The sequence below is a fragment of the Crinia signifera genome, chromosome 11 (genome assembly GCF_055691185.1).
Source record: "Crinia signifera chromosome 11, ASM5569118v1, whole genome shotgun sequence".
Taxonomy (NCBI): domain Eukaryota; kingdom Metazoa; phylum Chordata; class Amphibia; order Anura; family Myobatrachidae; genus Crinia; species Crinia signifera.
The window spans coordinates 122,292,410-122,313,627 of record NC_139227.1 but is presented as its reverse complement, the minus strand read 5'-3'; the positions used below and the strand labels follow the sequence as shown (position 1 = coordinate 122,313,627).

Below are 21,218 nucleotides of genomic sequence, written 5' to 3'. Positions count from 1 at the left end.
AAGCTCATCAGTGTAGGAGAGAGCCCATAAGTGTAGGAGAGAGCTCATTGGTGTAGGAGAGAGCCCATCAGTGTAGGAGAGAGCTCATCAGTGTAGGAGAGAGCTCATCAGTGTAGGAGAGAGCCCATAAGTGTAGGAGAGAGCTCATTGGTGTAGGAGAGAGCCCATCGGTGTAGGAGAGAGCCCATCGGTGTAGGAGAGAGCCCATCAGTGTAGGAGAGAGCTCTTTGGTGTAGGAGAGAGCCCATCAGTGTAGGAGAGAGCTCATCAGTGTAGGAGAGAGCTCATCAGTGTAGGAGAGAGCCCATAAGTGTAGGAGAGAGCTCTTTGGTGTAGGAGAGAGCCCATCAGTGTAGGAGAGAGCTCATCAGTGTAGGAGAGAGCTCATCAGTGTAGGAGAGAGCCCATCAGTGTAGGAGAGAGCTCATCAGTGTAGGAGAGAGCCCATCAGTGTAGGAGAGAGCCCATCGGTGTAGGAGAGAGCCCATCAGTGTAGGAGAGAGCCCATCAGTGTAGGAGAGAGCTCATCAGTGTAGGAGAGAGCTCATCAGTGTAGGGGAGAGCCCATCAGTGTAGGAGAGATCCCATCAGTGTAGGAGAGAGCTCATCAGTGTAGGAGAGAGCCCATGCCCATCAGTGTAGGAGAGAGCTCATCAGTGTAGGAGAGAGCCCATCGGTGTAGGAGAGAGCCCATCGGTGTAGGAGAGAGCCCATCGGTGTAGGAGAGAGCCCATCGATGTAGGAGAGAGCCCATCGGTGTAGGAGAGAGCCCATCGGTGTAGGAGAGAGCCCATCGGTGCAGGAGAGAGCCCATCGGTGCAGGAGAGAGCCCATCGGTGCAGGAGAGAGCCCATCGGTGCAGGAGAGATCGGTGTAGGATAGAGCCCATCGGTGTAGGAGAGAGCCCATCGGTGCAGGAGAGAGCCCATCGGTGCAGGAGAGATCGGTGTAGGAGAGAGCCCATCGGTGTAGGAGAGAGCCCATCAGTGTAGGAGAGAGCCCAAACCCTCAAGTCTCTGCGCTCCCATGGAAGTAAGTTCTTGGTTTTACTTTAATACCCAAATCTTACTCCAGAAGCTATAGTCTATATTTGTATAAATTAATTAATGCATCTCACTCATTGATTTTTGCAATTGTCTCCTTATTGGCCTTCCCCAATACGGACTCTCACCACTACAGTCCATCATGAATGCAGCTGCGAGGCTAATCTCCTTAGTTCATCGTCTGCAAAGCTGCTCTGTCAGTCACTTCATTGGTTACCTGTATTCTACCGTACTCAATACAAAATTATTTTACTTACACACAAAGCCATAAACCAAACTACACCGACATACATATCTTCTCTTATCTCAAAATATCATCCAACACGACCTCTACGCTCCTCCCAAGATCTACGTCTCTCATCCACACTCATTACTCGCTCCCATTCCCGACTGCAGGACTTTCTTCGGGCTGCACCCACTCTGTGGAATGCCCTCCCAAGCACAATAAGACTCTCCTCCAGTCTTCAAACCTACAAGTGTTCCCTGAGTACTCATCTCTTCAGGCAAGCTTATCAAATTCCAGAACCAGCCACAGAACCTCCATTTACCATTCCTATCTAATCACATCCCCACTGTACAGTCCGCACATATCCACTCTCTTTCTTTTTCACATTTTCCATCCTCCTGACCCCTGGACAAACTGCTGGGTCACCGTATCTTACAGCCCACCAGGAACCTCTGCATTCTAGTGGAACTAATGCCTACTTCCCTATAGATTGTAAGCTTGCGAGCAGGGCCCTCATATCTTTGACCATCTGGTGTCACAAACCGCAGATCCCACCATCGGAAACATCGCTCATTACCATCTCGATGGTCTGTACTGCGTGAGAAGCCTGTCATCCGCATGGCTTCTGATGTGTGGCGTGATGTCCCCTGTGTCCCCACGGCCCGTTGCCATGGTTCCCTGCCAAGCGCACGCCGTTCCCGGGCAGCATGGGTGCCGCCATGACACTCTCAGGTCAGCTGATTCCCCAGACCAATCCCCGCTGTCCATCCACGTCACCTCTGACCCACACACCTGTACCTGGATCAAGGTGTGTGCTCCTTTCCCCAGCATTGATTGGTGCTGCAGCCGGCAGCCAATCACAGACAAGCAAGGGGGATAAAGCCGGTCTGCGGCCTTCCTTCCTTGTCTTGAATAATTGCTTACCTGCTCTCAGTATTCTCCTGTGACAGAGAAGTTCCCAAGACTCCGAGATCTCCAGGCTCCCCTGTGTTTCTCTCCAGCGTTACCTGCACCTGCTATACCTACCTGGGTTATCCATCTCCAGAAGACTCCTGCCTTTCCACCTCTGCAGTCGAGTACCGGTGCCTCACCATTACCACCATTGGCTTCCAAGCCTTTCAGCGACATTCTCCATCTTGTCCTGAACTAGCGACTGGCTCCATCGACACCAGCGTCGACATTCAGCTGCTGTGCTCTATAGAGACTTTACCAACTACGTCCTATTGCTCCAGCATTTACCTGAGCCACCCACCAGCCATCGGCACCATTGTCGGCACCACAGTCTACCTCAGCTGTCGATATCCTGTGCAATCCTCCGCAGTTTCCAGATTGCCTTTCCTTCTTCATTATTACCTCCAGTATCATCTCCCTTGCCTGCGTCCAGAGGACCAGGGCAGGGGGCCGCGACCTGCCTGTCAGACGCAGCTAAGTCCAAAGTTCCTTGCGGGGCTCCCTGGTGAATACCGCTGGCAGGTTAGACTCCGCGCCCTGTTCCTGGTCTCCGTCAACTCTCTGGTTCGCTGTGCCCTGATCTCCCCGTGTATGTCCTACATCAAACCTTCTGCCTTTGGCTCTCCAGCGCCCTCCACTGGTCCACCACGGTCACAGCCGGGAACACAGAACCCGCCTGCGCTGACAGTTTGTTCAAGACCGATGGACTCGGCTCAAGACCCCAGTGTGGGACCAGCGGTCATTCAAAATGTTACCGCCCGAATAGAGACTCAAGAAGCCACACAGCAGCGAGTGATAAAATTCCTCCAAGAGGTATCCAATCGCTTGGACACATTGCAGCAGTCATTGCCGACTCCTGTGTCAACTGCCCAGGGGAATCTATCTCCACCCGCTGCTTTACCTTCTCGTCTCCTGCTACCAGTTCCCAGCAAATATGACGGCGATCCAAAACTCTGCCGGGGGTTTATCAACCAGTGTCAGATCCAGTTTGAACTTCTTCCACACAATTTCCCTACCGCCAGAATTAAGATAGCCTACATGGTTTCTTTGCTAACTGGCTCCGCCCTCAATTGGGTATCACCGTTATGGGAGAGATCTGATCCCCTGTTGTCAGACTATGGCAAATTCTTACAGACTTTCCGCCGTATATTTGATGTACCTGGACGCTCTACTTCAGCATCCACAGATTTACTACGGGTCAAACAAGGCTCCCGATCCATGGAACAATATGTGATCCAGTTCTAGACTTTGGCCTCTGAGTTACAATGGAATAACGAAGCCCTGACAGCCGCATTCTGGCTAGGGGTATCAGACCGCATTAAAGACGAACTGGCCACCCGCGATCTTCCTGATTCCTTGGAAGACTTAATCTCCTTGTGTGTAAAGATTGATCTCCGCCTCAGAGAAAGAGGTCTAGAGAAACAAAAGAAGTTAATTCCCAAGTTTACTCCTCGAGTACGCTCAGAGTCCCCTGCGAGTGAAGAACCAATGCAAATATGTAGATCACGCCTGACTCCTGAGGAGTGTTCCCGTCGACAGCGCAACAAACTCTGCATTTACTGTGCTGCTCCCAGTCACTTCATCAATGATTGTCCCGAGCGGTCGGGAAACTCCAGGGCCTAACCTGTAACGGAGGAGTTAGGTTAGGTCATGTCTCAAAGTCTCCTCCCTGTACTGACTTTATCCTTCCAGTGTCCTTAGCGACCCCTGCTGGACTCAGATCAAGCTCCGCTTTGGTCGACTCCGGGTCGGCAGGAAATTTCATTTCAATTTCCCGTGATGCCTCTACGTCCTCATCTCATTGTCACAGCAGTGGATGGCAGTAAAATTCCGGGCAGTGAGGTACGTGCCTGTACCGAACCGGTTCTGCTGAAAGTGGGCACATTACATCAAGAGCACATTAAATTTTTTGTCATTCCTAAAGCGTCTTATGATATTGTATTGGGCCTTCCCTGGCTCAGGCTCCACAACCCCACCATCAACTGGTCGCTTTTACAATTAGAGCAATGGAGTCATCATTGTCATCAGCATTGCATTAATCCTGTGATACCTGTGCGCTCTGCTGTGGCCACCTCTGTGCCTGGCCTCCCCGAAGTTTACAGAGACTTTGCTGATGTGTTCTGTGAACAATCAGCCGACACACTGCCGCCCCACCGTCAGTGGGATTGTCCAATTGACCTCCTTCCTGGAAAGACTCCTCCCAAGGGACGTACATACCCCCTATCGGTCCCTGAGACTCAAGCCATGTCTACATATATTCGTGAGAACTTACAGAAAGGCTTCATCAGACCCTCAAAATCCCCAGCGGGCGCAGGATTCTTTTTTGTAAAAAAAAAAGATGGTGGTCTGCGACCTTGTATTGATTACAGAGGGTTAAATAACATCACAGTCAAAAACAGCTATCCGCTCCCCTTGATTACAGAATTATTCGATCGAGTGAAAGGTGCCACCGTCTTCACCAAGCTGGACCTCCGTGGGGCATACAACTTGATACGTATCCGCAAGGGTGATGAGTGGAAGACTGCATTCAATACGAGGGATGGTCACTACGAGTATTTAGTGATGCCCTTCGGCCTCTGCAATGCCCCAGCTGTCTTTCAACAATTCGTTAATGAGGTCTTCCGGGACATGCTGTACGTCTGTCTTGTGGTCTATTTGGACGACATTCTAATATTCTCCAGAGATTTACATTCACACCGTCCCCAAGTCAAAGAGGTCCTCCTCCGTCTCAGAAAAAATCGACTCTACGGCAAGATTTCCAAATGCACATTTGAGGTACCCTCCGTCCCATTTCTAGGATACCTAATTTCCGGGTCACAATTGAGCATGGACCCCGAGAAATTGGAAGCCATCACTGGGTGGTCTCAACCCACTACATTGAAAGCCGTACAACGCTTTATTGGCTTCGCCAACTATTACCGAAAATTCATCCGGGGTTTCTCCACTCTGATTGCTCCTATTACGGCTCTCACCCGCAAGGGTAGCAACCCGTCTGTCTGGTCCCCAGAGGCCTTGTCGGCATTCCAGTTGCTGAAACAGTCATTCATCTCTGCACCCATCCTGTCCCAGCCTGATATGGAACGACCTTTTTCCCTAGAAGTCGATGCCTCTAACATAGGGGTAGGTGCAGTACTGTCTCAGACATCCGAAGATGAGAAACAGCATCCCTGTGGTTTTTTCTCACGCAAATTCTTACCAGCAGAGAGAAATTATTCCATAGGCGACCAGGAGTTACTGGCTATTAAATTAGCACTCGAAGAATGGAGGTATCTCCTGGAAGGTGCCAAGTTTCCAGTCATCATATACACTGATCATAAAAATCTCCTGTACTTACAGTCGGCTCAGTGTATGAATCCTCGTCAGGCCCGGTGGTCTTTATTCTTTTCCAGATTTTCTTTCAAGATCTTGTACCGTCCTGGTTCTCAAAATGTAAAGGCCGATGCCTTATCTCGCTCCATGGAAGAGGATCCTCTAGTACCCGAGAATCATCCCATCATTGACCCCATCGCATTTGCTCCTACGCAACTCTCTCCGGTACCTCCTCCTGGCAAAACTCTTGTACCCCCTGAGCTCCGCCAAAGACTGCTGTCCTGGGCTCACAAGTCCTTATTCTCCGGACACCCTGGCGTCCAGGGCACTTTTGAAATCCTCCAACGTTCTTACTGGTGGCCCCAGATAAGAAAAGACGTCAAAGACTTTGTGGCATCGTGTACTGTTTGTACCCAGCATAAAACCCCTCGTCAAATTCCTGCTGGGAAACTTTGCCCCTTATCTATCCCAACGCGTCCATGGACGCACATTTCAATGGACTTCATCACGGAGTTACCCAAGTCCCAAGAATACAACACTGTCTGGGTGGTAGTTGACCGTTTTTCGAAGATGGCCCGATTCATACCCCTCTCCGGGTTACCCTCCGCTCCTAGTTTGGCGCAGTTATTCGTACAGCACATCTTCAAAAGCCATGGCCTGCCTACAGAAATCGTCTCTGACCGAGGAGTGCAATTTGTGGCACGCTTTTGGAGAGCACTGTCTTCAGCCCTTCAAATTAAATTGAAGTTTTCATCTGCTTATCATCCGCAGTCCAATGGCCAGACAGAAAGAGTCAATCAGGACCTCGAGACATTCCTACGGCTGTACATCTCATCTTCCCAAGATGATTGGGCCAAGCTACTCCATTGGGCTGAGTTTGCCCATAATTACAGGTACCATTCATCCACAGGTCACTCCCCCTTCTTCATTGTTTATGGCCAACATCCCAGGCCACCCACCTTCGAGGCATTAACAACCATCGAAGTGCCAGCAGCTACCGCAGCCCTGAGACACTTTTCACAGATTTGGAAAAAAGTGCACTTCAATCTGAAAAAAGCTTCTGGTCGTTACAAGTTCTTTGCGGATCGTAAGAGGCGTGCAGTACCAGAATTCCGTCCTGGTGACAAAGTATGGCTTTCTACCCGAAACCTACGACTGAGGGTCCCCTCGATGAAATTTGCACCCCGATTCATAGGTCCATATATTGTCGAACAGAAGATCAACCCGGTAGCATACAAAATAAAATTACCCAAGTCTTTGCGCATTCCCAACTCCTTTCATATCTCTTTGCTACGACCTCTAGTTCTTAATCGCTTCCAGTCCTCGTCCCCGGTATCACCACAAGTCAGAATTGAGCGAGGAGTTAAATTTAATATAAAAAAGATTGTGGATTCTCGCCATCGTTATGGACGCCTTCAGTATCTCATTGACTGGAAGGGATATGGTCCTGAGGAGAGAAGTTGGACTAATGCTGAAGACGTTCATGCTCCTCGTCTAAGGGAAAAGTTCCATCAGGAACATCCTTCCAAGCCCAAAGGGTGTTCGGTGCCCACCCTAAAAGGAGGGGGTACTGTCACAAACCGCAGATCCCCCCATCGGAAACATCGCTCATTACCATCTCGATGGTCTGTACTGCGTGAGAGGCCTGTCATCCGCATGGCTTCTGATGTGTGGCGTGATGTCCCCTGTGTCCCCACGGCCCGTTGCCATGGTTCCCTGCCAAGCGCACGCCGTTCCCGGGCAGCATGGGTGCCGCCATGACACTCTCAGGTCAGCTGATTCCCCAGACCAATCCCCGCTGTCCATCCACGTCACCTCTGACCCACACACCTGTACCTGGATCAAGGTGTGTGCTCCTTTCCCCAGCATTGATTGGTGCTGCAGCCGGCAGCCAATCACAGACAAGCAAGGGGGATAAAGCCGGTCTGCGGCCTTCCTTCCTTGTCTTGAACAATTGCTTACCTGCTCTCAGTATTCTCCTGTGACAGAGAAGTTCCCAAGACTCCGAGATCTCCAGGCTCCCCTGTGTTTCTCTCCAGCGTTACCTGCACCTGCTATACCTACCTGGGTTATCCATCTCCAGAAGACTCCTGCCTTTCCACCTCTGCAGTCGAGTACCGGTGCCTCGCCATTACCACCATTGGCTTCCAAGCCTTTCAGCGACATTCTCCATCTTGTCCTGAACTAGCGACTGGCTCCGTCGACACCAGCGTTGACATTCAGCTGCTGTGCTCTATAGAGACTTTACCAACTACGTCCTATTGCTCCAGCATTTACCTGAGCCACCCACCATTGTCGGCACCACAGTCTACCTCAGCTGTCGACATCCTGTGCAATCCTCCGCAGTTTCCAGATTGCCTTTCCTTCTTCATTATTACCTCCAGTATCATCTCCCTTGCCTGCGTCCAGAGGACCAGGGCAGGGGGCCGCGACCTGCCTGTCAGACGCAGCTAAGTCCAAAGTTCCTTGCGGGGCTCCCTGGTGAATACCGCTGGCAGGTTAGACTCCGCGCCCCTGTTCCTGGTCTCCGTCAACTCTCTGGTTCGCTGTGCCCTGATCTCCCCGTGTATGTCCTACATCAAACCTTCTGCCTTTGGCTCTCCAGCGCCCTCCACTGGTCCACCACGGTCACAGCCGGGAACACAGAACCCGCCTGCGCTGACATCTGGTAAATACCCAGTTTGTTTTATCACTGTCTTCTATTGTAAAGCGCAACGGAATATGCTGCGGTATATGAGAAACTGTTAATAAATAAATATTAAATAGATGTCTAGCTAGAAGTATCTCTGTAAACTAAGGATGGTCAGGACTAGTGCTTCCTTTTCAGGTATGTCCAAACTGTGGCCCTCCAGCTGTTGTGAAACTACACATCCCAGCATGCCTTGCCATAGTTTGAGCACTCCCTAATAGCAAATCTGGGTACTTGTGTACGTCGCATCGCATACCACTAATTAAGGTATGCGATGGCATGCGATGGACCCGATTTGAGCCTTTCCCCGGGATGAGTGTACAATTTTAATATCGCATTGTATGCCATTATAATGGAATACGATGCGACGCGATTTCCATGTTAAATGCCCACCCAGACCCAATTTTTAATTGAATACCCACCCTGATGGGTAATGACAATGTTAAATGCCCCCCCATTGTTAACGCCACCCCACTGTCAACGACAACCCGAAGCGTGGCGAGCGCAGCGAGCCTGCGAGGGGCGGCGATACGCGTCCTCCGACCTTTTCATACCCCCACTATCCACGTTGGCGTGGAGTTGACTTCATATAGTGTGGCGAGCGCAGGGAGCCACCGAGCCCGAAGCGTGGCGAGGAGATGCGCATTACTGCGCTCGCCATGCTTCGGGCTCGGTGCGCTCGCCACACTATAACCACACATAAAATCAACTCCACGCCGACGTGGATAGTGGGGGTATGAAAAGGTCGGAGGACGCGTACCGCCGCCCCTCGTGGGATCGCTGCGCTCGCCACCCTTCGGGTTGGCGTTGATAGTGGTGTGGCGTTAACAATGGGGGTCATTTGAACATAGTCATTACCCATCAGGGTGGGTATAAAATCTAAAATCTGGTCTGGGGGGGGGGGGCATTTAACATAGGAATCAGGCATCTGGGTGCCTGTACATTAAAATCGATAAAAAATCGGGTATAATCGCGTCTCATTGCATCGCATGCGATCATATCGCATGCGATGCGACGCAATTTTGTGGTTGTACAATGCCCTGCGATGGAAATCGGGGGCGCCATGATAATACACAAGTACCCAAATCTGTGGCCAAGCATGATGGGACTTGTAGTTTCACAACAGCTGGAGGGCCATAGTTTGGACATGCCTGCTTTAGATAGAAGGGAAATTGCTCTCGGCAGATGTGGCAGCCTGGATAATATTTATATTGTAGACTTGAACGCCAGCCAGGAGGAGGTAAAAATGATTATTAGGTACTGTAAAGTGGGCATTGGGGGTAGGAGGGGTGATAGCTCCGCCCCTGACACCCAGAAGTCCCGCCCCCGAATTCTGATTGGCTGCAGGCCATTCAGTCAAATATAATGGATGACTACCAACCAAAAGTATCGATGGTTATCCATCAGATGGTTCATGACTATCGATGGCTGGTTGCAGAATCACCATCGATGGAGACTGCACCGACGGCCATCCCTATGCTGGGGTCCAACTGCTAATAAAATCTAATGCCTCATAGGAGGTACACTGGTAATGTTTCACAGGCAGAATAAGACACTACACCAGATTTTATCATGCAATAATGTTTATTGTCACAATTTGCTGCAACAAATATTAGCAATTAAAGTGAACATTGGCACATTTCCATAGGCGGAGGCAGATTGTCTGTGCATTAATGGCTGGTAGTAATAGTTCACCGAAGCGCAGTGGTGGCAGCCATTTTGTGGACCGAACCAGATATTCATCTTACTGTATCTATTACCTAGTGACATCACTGAGGCATATCGCACGGAAGGAGGGTACTAGCTGAATGTATACACTGCGTTCTCCTGAATATTGGGTTCACCGCATAAAATGGCCGACACCATTGTAGTGATGCATCTGGTGTAAAGGCATAACTAATAACAGCATATATAGTAGAATGTACTGTAACTTACAGTAGCCAATAAGATATCAGCTTTCATATAGGTAACCTGCAGTAGAATAATGAAAGCCAATCTCCTGGTGGCTGGTAGTTCATGAGATTCAATTGTTCCGGACGTAATAGAATTGTAAGATGGTGCTGGATGTCTTGGGGGGGTATTGATTGTAATGCGATACAAGACTATTACTTTCCAATGAAATAACCCTGAGGTAATGATTTCTGTATCTATAGACTGGCCTTGGTTAGTCCGTTGCCACTGCATTGCATTGCTTAGAGGATTGGGGGTAATTTTTGCCTCTCCAAATGTTAGAGAACTACAACTCCCAGCAGCTGGCAGAGATGGTGGTTAGGACAGAATATGGCTTTTTTTGTTTGTGCAGCTGACTAAGCAAAAAGTTGTGAGGATTTCACAAGTTTCCTCCGAGACTTAACTACACTGCAACAATCACCTAGCAAAGCAACTAGCAAAACACCATTCCTATCAATCCCCACAAATCAACCCTATAATCTATATTAATATATAATTTGCAGATCACTGGGATCCCAACCATTCCCGAGACAGTGCACAGCATGTGGAACTTTTGGGTTACACCCCTGTATGACATAAATTGTTCTGTCCCCACTTTCTACTGTCCCAACTGTAATATAAAATAGGAATTTATTCTCCCTTTTAAATATTTTTGTTTTTGTTTAACTCTATAATGATTCATATTTATATCGCATTATCAAATAATCAGTATAAAAATAATTTTGTCTTCATAGGAATTTTGGGACAACATTGGTGTTCCCCTGATGCTGTGGAAATAAACCATGGGGTTTGTTTATCCATGGGGTTAAGTACTAGTGGTTCTTGTTGGGTAAGATACCTACTTTATCATTGATAATATTTTCTGCACCCAGAATCTCTGCTGCTTCCACCTGTTCCACTAGAGGTAATCTCAATATCAGTGACTATCTGACATTCCCAAACAGGCAAATCCAGAAAACATGGCTTAGTGGGTAGATTAGAAGTTAGCGATTCACTGTACTGCCCATGTGAGAACTGGTGCTGGTTTTCGGGAGAGTACAGGAAGATGGGAATAGAAGTGTGGTTGTTACAATGATAGTTCTTTCTGCTCCTGACTGCGAGGGGCGCTATAGCAGAGATCTGAGAAACAGCAGCAGAAGACAGGTCTGGGTTACAGTGTGTACAATAATGTTTTCTATAAATACCAGCATATTAAAATACATCTAGTAAAAAAAAATTCCAATAAATAGTGATGTCATCAAGGATGGGACAAGTATAAAAAGCACACAGAGAGACTAACGCGTCATAGCACTCAACATACACAACGACGGAGGATTTTTGTCCGGATCTGGCGAAAAGCATCATCCCTCCTTCGCTCCGCCGAGGCTCCTCCCATTACGCATCTGATGGACTGACACAGAGAGCAGCTGGTTATTCCGGTACTAGTTTTTGTGTTTGTAGCCAAATGGGCAGAAATGGGAATTGTGAGGGTAAATCACGTTCGACGGGAACATGATTTCCAGCCACAAGGTGGACACAAGATTTTCATGTTTTTTGCTTTTTGGTTCATACGTTACCATCCAAGTGGGCGTAGAGTTAGATCCTAATAGCAGACCTATCGACATAGGCACAAAAATTGTGAAATACTTGTGTCAACCTAGTAACTGTCAATCTTGTCCCCGTCGATCTGGGGTAGCGGTAGGGATGGCCATCAGCCATCGATGGTTCGAAATCATCGATGGTTCATGGCCGATGTATAACACTTTTGCCATCGATGGGGGAGAACCAGATGCTTTCCCTCCATTGATGGAATAGCAAAACGATGTTTTGTTTTTTTCTTCCCAAAGTGCTGGGGCACGGAGCATAGCTCCGCCCCCAACACCCATGAAGCCCCACCCCCTGTTTGGATTGGCCCACAGGCCAATCAATCAATAAAAATATTGATGGTCATCCATTGCATAGTTAAGCACGTTCAACTGCCAGTTTCAGAATTGCCATCGATGGCAACCATGGCCATCCCTAGGCAGCGGGAGCACATTATACTCACTGGTCTTCTTTCGTTGTGTTTCTGCTCACAATGAAGGGGATGGTGTCTCTGTCTGTTCTCCCCACTTCCAGCTGGTTCTTGTCAAGGTTTATCACGCACTGAGGGAGACAAAGGAGAACCATCACCAGTCATTGCTAGAAGCTGGTCTAATCTTACACACATTCGGTTAACCCCAACAAAGCCCCCTACTCTAGCTATGTCCTTCTGTACTTTAAGCCATGATAGCCATCGCCCCAATATATGACCAAAACTAGCTTAGTTTGCACTCAATGCTGTGCTCTGTCCAGCACCGTCTTATACCCCGTTCTCATTGCCGCAAAAACCCGGGTATTTTCCGGGGCAAGCGGAAATTTCCAGTGTCGAGTCTCTGTGTGAAAGGGTCTTTGTGAAATTCCCAGGTGTTATGCCCCGGGAATTACACACAGGTTTTTGCAGGGTTTTTCCTGGTTAATACACGGGTTTGTGGTAGTGTGAACAGGTTAGACCCGGATTTTTCTCACAAAATGCAAAAAAGCAAGTTCATTGCATTGCTCAAAGCTGCTTTTTAAACAGCCAATCAAAGATACTTTTTAAACATCCAATCAAAGCAGCTCTTAAATGCCACACACTAGATGGCAGGCATACCAGAGGAAGCAGTGTGAACGGGGCAGACACAGGAATTTCCTGGGTCTAAGGTGCAGCATGAATGGGGTCTGTAGAGCTGAGATGCTCTGTGCCACGCCAAAAACACAGGGGCGGCAATGAGAACGTGGTATTAACTGTACAATAGGCCCTGGGGAGAACAAAGCACTGGGCCTCTACGCACCCATTCACAGAAACGTACCAATCCTGCGGTTCTGCATTGTGTCTCCACGTGCTTCCATACAGTGAATGACTGTCAATACTCTGATTGGAGCATAGCTCCAACCATGCACCAATCAGCACGCCGACAGCCTCCCAGTCTGCAGCCAGCCAGTGATTGGCTGTCAGCGTGCTGATTGATGGATGACTATGCTCCAATCAGAGTATTGACAGCCATTCACTGTATGGAAGTCATAATTAGCTGCAAAGTGATGAGTTTGGTAAATGTTGCAGGAAGGCATGTACAACCAAGAAGTCGTCTGAAGGTGGCATGACCATTTAATATGTCTGAGAACCTCACTTCAGTTGCATGGCACAAACAATAGCTAAAACATCAGCCCCGAAGTGCCCATTACGCCACCATTCTGACGCCACCTGTTGGCGCCTATGTGTGTAATCGCTGTGGAACAAATGCGTCATAGGGGTTTTCAGCTGCTGTCGTTCCTGCACATCTGCCAAGTAGCGGAACATCGGCCCCGAGCGCTGACTGCGTGTGACTCAGGATCACGCCCTTAAGATGGCTGAAGTAATGTTCTGTGATGGTTCATTCGGACCAGATGTATCAAGCTTTAAAAAAAGCGATAAGTTGGAGAGTGATAAACAACCAGCCACGCGGCTCCTAACTGTCATCTTTCAAACCCAGCCTGTAACATGGCAGCTAGGTTCTGACTGGTTGGTTGTTTATCACTCTCCATTTTATCATGTTTTGAAGCTTGATAAAGATTTACCTGGCGAGTGTTCGGACAGTGATATGATCCCTTTATTATACAGTAACAGAGGCGTAACTATAGCATCGCAGCCCCCGCGGCCGCGGGGGGGCGCTGTGCATGTGTGGGTGCCGGGGGGCTGTGGTGCTATAGTTAGCCCCCTCCCATCTGCCCATCTGCCGCACCCGCCAATCCGCCGCCCGCAGCCTTACCTGACTTCACTGGTCCCGTCCCGGCTCCCTTGCTGGCTTCATTCTTCTGCTAGTGAGACGGACCACAATAAAATGTCCGCCCCATATAGCAGACAGTTCTCTGAAACTGTCTGCTGTATGGGGGCGGACATTTTGTGTTGGTCCGTCTCACTAGCAGAAGAATGAAGCCAGCAAGGGAGCCGGGACGGGACCAGCAAGACAGGTAAGGCGGCGGGGGGCGCCCCCCATTAACGGCGGGGGGGGGGGGGGGGGGCGCCCAATTCATAGTTACGCCACTGTACAGTAACCGCCTGGGACGGGACTGATAACTGAATGACATTCTTACTCTGTATGTGCTTTTACCTTCAGGGATCTCAGAGCCAGGAGCCCCAGCGAGATGGTCCTCTCATTGTCATCTGTGAGGGGAGAGAACCAGTGTTACACAATGTAATCCAGGAGTACATCGCTGTCAGTAGGGTGACCAATCCCGGGATCGGCGGTATCCCGGGATTTGGCCCCAAAATGTCCAGGATTTCAATCCTAGGATTGGAGTCTCCAATCCCGGGATTAGACTGCGCATGCACAATCTAATGCCGGGCAGCGTCTGTGCACCGCTCAGACGCTGACCAGCTGTTCCCGACTCGGCGTGCGGTCTGCGCAGCGTGACCTAGGACCAAATCACGATGCACAGGCCGCACTGCTGCAACTCCGCTGTCAGAACCCTCCACCATACGACCTCTCCTGGCCGCACACAAGCATCTCCGGCGTCACACCCGCCGTCTCCCTCCACTCTGCTGCCACCTGCCTAGCTCCACTGCTCCCCCAAGTAAGTAAATGTGGGGGACAGGGGGCAGTTTTCTTTTAGGGATGCCAATCCCGGGAGTCCCGGGATTGAGCATTTTTCAAGCCCGTTTCCCGGGATTGAAAAAATGCCCCGGGATTGGCATCCCTAGCGGTCAGTGACCAGACCATACTTGCCTACCTGACCCTCTCCATGCGGGAGAAAATGCTCTGTTCCTGGGCTTCCCTGGTAATGTAGGATTGCCAGCACCTGTGGTGACACCTTTCTTATCAGTTACCAAGCTCCCCACAGGTGCTGGCAATCCTACATTATCCATACCTCCCAGCATGCCCCTTTCCAGGAGGACACAATGCTCTGCTCCTGGGCTTCTCTGGTAATGTAGGATTGCCATCACCTCTGGGGAGCTAGGTAAAGGTGTTTCACCACAGGTGCTGGTAATCATACATTACCAGGGAGGTCCAGGAACAGAGCATTGTCTCCCGCATGGAGAGGGTCAGGTAGGCAAGTATGGACCAGACCTCTCCTCTGAGCCAGCAGACCACACAATCACAGCGGGCCAGGGGAACCCCAAGCCACTTGTACACTGATGGGAGATAGCTTTCAAACTTTAGGGCATATTTACTAATGAGTGATATTCTTGTAAAAATGGCAGACGCTGATTGGTTGGAGTACCAGTACAGTCCTAAAATTCAAATAGGGGGCCACGCCAACTGCCAATGGGTCCCAGCCAGCAGAGCTTGACGGTGTTTGGGTTCGCAGCTGGTGTATCTCCCGATTGGTGCAGCCCCACTTCTGGAGCCACCACTAGCTACAACAGTGGTGGCTCCAGAGGGGCCACAGGGAAACAGTATCATGTCCTGGGGAGGAGACATGTGGTTCCTGGCTGTGATATCTGACCTATAACGGCAGCACTGCAGTCCAGGGAGACCCTGCCCAAGGTCAACGCTAAGTGGTCTATCTGCCCGATGCTTTTCACATTATAGGGTAAGGAAATGTTCTCGTCTTCATTCTTATACGTCCTGAAGTGTTCCTTTAATCTGTGGAAGAGAAGACAAGAGAGGTCTCATATCCAGCTGCTGCTCATCACAAGGGGGCATTACGCAAAATACAACCAACTATAATCTCCCTGAAACTAGTTTTCAAAAGTAGGCAAGTATGGTGCAAGGAGGAACAGGAGGAGCACTGCCAGAGCCCTGCAAAATGACCTCCAGCAGGCCACAAATGTGCATGTGTCTACTCAAACGGTCAGAAACAGACTCCATGAGGGTGGTATGAGGGCCCGGCGTCCACAGGTGCAGGACGCAGCCCAACACCGTGCAGGACGTTTGCCATTTGCCAGAGAACGCCAAGATTGGCAAATTCACCACTGGTGCCCTGTGCGCTTCACAGATGAAAGCAGGTTCACACTGAGCACATGACAGAGTCTGGAGACGCCAATGGGAACGTTCTGCTGCCTGCAACATCCTCCAGCATGACCGGTTTCGCAGTGGGTCAGAAATGGTGTGGGGTGACACTTCTTTGGGGGGCCGCACAGCCCTCCATGTGCTCGCCAGTGGTAGCCTGACTCCATTAGGTACCGAGATGAGATCCTCAGACCCCATGTGAGACCATATGCTGGTGCAGTTGGCCCTGGGTTCCTCCTAATGCAGGACAATGCTAGACCTCACGTGGCTGGATTGTGTCAGCAGTTCCTGCAAGACGAAGGCATTGATGCTATGGACTGGCTGCCCATTCCCCAGACCTGAATCCAATTGAGCACATCTGGGACATCATGTCTCACTCCATCCACCAACACCACGTTGCACCACAGACTGTCCAGGAGTTGGCGGATGCTTTAGTCCAGGTCTGGGAGGACATCCCTCAGGAGACCATCCGCCACCTCATCAGGAGCATGCCCAGGCGTTGTAGGGAGGTCATACAGGCACGTGGAGGCCACATACACTACTGAGCCTCATTTTGTCTTGTTTTAAGGACATTACATCAAAGTTGGATCATCCTGTTGTGTGTTTTTCCCACTTTAATTTTGAGTGTGACTCCAAATCCAGACCTCCATGGGTTAATAAATGTGATCTCCATTGATAATCTTTGTTATTTTGTTGTCAGCACATTCAACTAAAATATTTCATTCATTCAGATCTAGGATGTGTTATGTTAGCGTCCCCTTAATTTTTTTGAGCAGTGTATATATATATATATATATATATATATATATATATATATATATTACAGTAAAATTGAAAATGTTTATATTTGTATACTTCCACTTTATTATTACTATTAAAGTGGAAGTATACAAATATAAACATTTTCCACTTTACTGTAAAGGTGTCCATACGCATCGCATCACATACGTTTTGTAATGCAATGAGATGCAATCTAGTCCAAATTGCATACAATAATTGTACCGTGTATGAGCACCTTAAGTTTTATGTCATTTTGAAAATGACAGGTTTATTAATAAAAAGGCTAGCGCTGCTCCTCACCTCTATGGGAAGAATTAAAGTGGTTTGCACGCCTGCAGCCACTAGATGGGGCCTGACAAAGAAATTCACATGTTGCTTGAAAATGTAAATAATGGGCTACAATACCCAACTAGAAAGCCCAAATCTGCAGTGTGTCCAAAACACAAAACTCTAAATGTTCATATATTCAGCAAAAACAATGAGGAATCTGGATGTAATACTAGAAGCTTCCTCTAAATCTACTTAATCCATTATATGCCCAGGAAAAATGTGCTGCTTGTTACATTAATGCACCCGGTAACCGTGACCTCATTCTGCCAGGCGGACAGAGACAGCTCAGCATAATCACTATCCTGCAGGGTGCAAGATACAGCACAGCGTGGCCTCACTGCACCAGCCTTACCAGGCGACACAGCACTCGCAGTGCTGTGCTCTGCCTCACTGGAAGCTGAACGCTATAGTGTGCTCCTGCGATTCATTGATGTAATGACACAAATACGCCAAATAATAAATGTGCAGATTTCAGGTTGATGCTGTGCTTCCATCTCTGCATCAGGGGCAGGGACTGGTTAGGAGGTGGGGGTAGAAGCGCACACAGGAGCATGGTACCAAGGGGATTCGGCGAGCAAATGCAGCTGCATCCATTTTGAATAAGGCCCTGTGTCTTGGTAACTTTCCCGGTTCTTACCCCAGTCTGTCCAAGCATGCCGAAGAAATTATGCTGTACTGACAGGATGTGTCAATCTTGGCTTTCACCTCCTTACCAGAGCACTAATGAGACACAAGAGGAACAACATTACCAGTAGAAGACATGCAGGCAACTGGGGCTCATAACACTGCAGATATACACAGGGGGGGGGGGGGTATTGCTGTAGACAACCAATCCTATCCTATCTACTGTATTATCTTCCAGAAGGTGCTAAATAAATAAGTAGTTTCTGCGTATTACTGCACTTGCCACACTATATAAAATCATTATGAACAGGTCAAAAATCAATTCGGATCGCATCGATATATCGGCCGATATCGCATCTGATATATCGGGCGCCGTGAAACTACACAAGTACTGTATTACAAATGATCATACTTTTTATAGAATAAATATTGTGACTTTTTTCATCTCATTAAATTACATTTAATAATATTCGGTCTTCGTGTCTTTAAGAAAATAACAAGCCAGATAGCTTTGATTTTTATACTGCTACTTCTATGCATGGAATTGCTTGGTATACAGTCACAGAGATTAAATTAGGCTGTAGCTGTGTGAGATGAACCAAGGAGAAACTGTAAAGGGCAATGAAATATCCTGGTGCGTTAAGATCATGGAGTGCACCTTGTGTGCATGAAGTGACATAAGTTTTATGGCCCATGCATAAAATGTATTCCAGAAGCCCTCGGCAACAATAAGGCGTCTATACATTTATTTGGCTTGAACCTTAACATTCACTTTAAGCTAGCTTAACTAAAGAATAAACTCACACTGACGCAATAAAGACACGGACACCAAAGCAATTAGATTTAAAGGTCATAGGATATTTATTAAGTGGTATGACCCTTCTTCGTAAAGGGCTGGCAATAAGGCGTCACGGCTGCCCAGCTCTAGTCACATCAAAAATGGCGGCGACTTAAACGCCCCAACTGACTGATATTAACATGGGGACGACTGAGACGGCCCCATCCGACTAAGGCACAACCTAACGCTGGGAAGTCTCACCACCCCTTCTCTGGCTGGTGTGGACACTCCGCTGACGAAGTGCCCACAGCGCCCCCCCGCAAAGGCAGGACACCCCGCCGTCTTTCCCGGGGGTAGTGCCTCCCAGCGCCCTCTCATGCCACAAGTGACCGCTGGACCGTGACGCCCTACCGCCCCAGTTCTGCTAATGGTAAATGTACCAATGAATTGACTATAAAAATTGAAATGCCAAAGGCAAGGGAGGGTGGGTGGGGCTGAAGAAACTTTTGCAAGAGGAAGTATTTCCTGTAAGGACCTGCCTATATACCCCTCTCCTAAGCTCACGCCCCTAAGCTCTCCCATAGTCTGACCACAAAACTGAAACTAACTTTAGCCCACTAGCAGTCATTAACTCTTTCCTGCCAACCCAAAAAATGTAAGCCTCTTAAGTACGCTCTGGCTTAGGCAGCCCTCGCTTTATCTAAGGCGTCTATACATTTATTTGGCTTGAACCTTAACATTCACTTTAAGCTACCTTAACTAAAGAATAAACTCACACTGACGCAATAAAGACACGGACACCAAAGCAATTAGATTTAAAGGTCATAGGATATTTATTAAGTGGTATGACCCTTCTTCGTAAAGGGCTGGCAATAAGGCGTCACGGCTGCCCAGCTCTAGTCACATCAAAAATGGCGGCGACTTAAACGCCCCAACTGACTGATATTAACATGGGGACGACTGAGACGGCCCCATCCGACTAAGGCACAACCTAACGCTGGGAAGTCTCACCACCCCTTCTCTGGCTGGTGTGGACACTCCGCTGACGAAGTGCCCACAGCGCCCCCCCGCAAAGGCAGGACACCCCGCCGTCTTTCCCGGGGGTAGTGCCTCCCAGCGCCCTCTCATGCCACAAGTGACCGCTGGACCGTGACGCCCTACCGCCACCGCCAGGCTCTTAAGAGATTAACTAGATGAGCTCTAAGAGCCGCCGCATGCCACCCACGAAGACCTACCTAAGTGTCCGCTATCCTAAACTAAATCTGAACTATACCTCAACAAAACCCCCTAACCTAATTGAAGGGGAGGCTGAGAGAAAAAGTTCCTGAAAGAAAATGTTCCTAACCGTTAGAAATTATACATTGCATTGATTAGTACGGCAAGGTAAGTTAGTACAATGGACCCAAGTGAAGTCGAAAACTTGATAAAAACCTCTCGTGTGTCCCGGAAGGGGGAGGTGGGCCGAATTGAAATTAATAAGGACCCACGGAGGTAAAAAATGCAAGAAAGTCCTTCACACCCCTGATTCCGGAACACTAGCTGTTCCAAAACCAGCGAGTAAACAGCGTTTTTGGGTCAGCGCCACAGGCGCACTACATACAAATCTTATCTACCTTATATATATCCTAATTGCAGCGGACTTCCATCGTCCCCATTGTCTGAACGGAAGAGTCAGGGAGCCTGCTGGCCGCTGCGCAGGTAGCTGCCCGCACAGGCAATCTCAGCACTAAATATTGCAGCCGCCGCAAAGCCTGCGGCGGCGACGCCAAAAATGAATCAGCACCAAAACCTAGGATTATATCCTGGGTCTTTTTTGAAAAGCTGGTACTGTCTGAATACCTTGAGGAGGAATTCAGTTTCCCGCCGGACGATGCATGAGGGAAGCCTGCATGGAAGCCAGTTTATCTCTTGACAGCACGTGGTGGGGGGGCGTCGGCACTGCATCCAACACGGCTGACGGCAAAGATCCAGAAGACTCCACTGGATCCAGGCTGATCCTGACGGGAGCACTTCTGCCGCATTCCCGACCTCACCGGGGAAGGAAGGACGGTTGATGTACCGGACGTCTGGACCTCGGCAGATGGACGTGCTGACACGACGCCCTCGACAGTCGCCTCCGGGATCACGGGAGGCAAAGGCAAGAGGGCCGGCTGGGCCCTGGGAAGGATCGCGGGTATAGGTGGAGCAACATTCCCGCTCGGATCCATGGTGGATGGTAAGAAGGTAGTGGTGGCCGGAACAGGCCACTTGGAAGAAACTTCTGAGGAGACAAAAGATGAAAAGTTACCTGATGAATTAAACGCGCTATCGAAGGACCGCGGCGGCGGCCCTGCCATGGACTGCAGCGTGGGGGGTATGGGGGGGGGGAAGCTGATGCGGATCCGATTACCACATGGGGATTGAACGGCGGGGCCCAAGGGGGGTATGAAGCGGCAGGAGGAGGCCCGAAGGGGTGGGACTGCTGCCAAAAATTCTGCTGATGCCAGGAAACAGGGGGACCGTAACCGGGGTAACCCGGGGTTGCCTGCGAATGCGCGGACCCCGGTTGGGAGTTGAAGGACCAAGTGGG

General features: G+C 49.3%; 1 protein-coding gene across 2 annotated transcripts in view; it reads right to left on the bottom strand.

Annotated features, from left to right (window-relative positions):
- Positions 1-9,783: 9,783 nt before the first annotated feature.
- The window catches only part of NRIP3 (nuclear receptor interacting protein 3), a 32,120-nt gene continuing 20,685 nt past the window's right edge, over positions 9,784-21,218 (bottom strand). Inside the window, exons 2-7 of one of the 2 annotated variants that reach the window (XM_083164624.1) lie at positions 20,489-20,909; positions 17,885-17,967; positions 15,632-15,771; positions 14,296-14,348; positions 12,195-12,292; positions 9,784-11,558 (exon numbers count right to left, since the gene is read on the bottom strand). In XM_083164624.1, coding sequence (XP_083020750.1) covers positions 11,543-11,558; positions 12,195-12,292; positions 14,296-14,348; positions 15,632-15,771; positions 17,885-17,967; positions 20,489-20,909 — 811 coding nt within the window. In that variant the 3' untranslated portion in view covers positions 9,784-11,542. The remainder of the gene's footprint in view (positions 11,559-12,194; positions 12,293-14,295; positions 14,349-15,631; positions 15,772-17,884; positions 17,968-20,488; positions 20,910-21,218) is intronic. The other variant, XM_083164625.1, reaches the window with a different exon arrangement.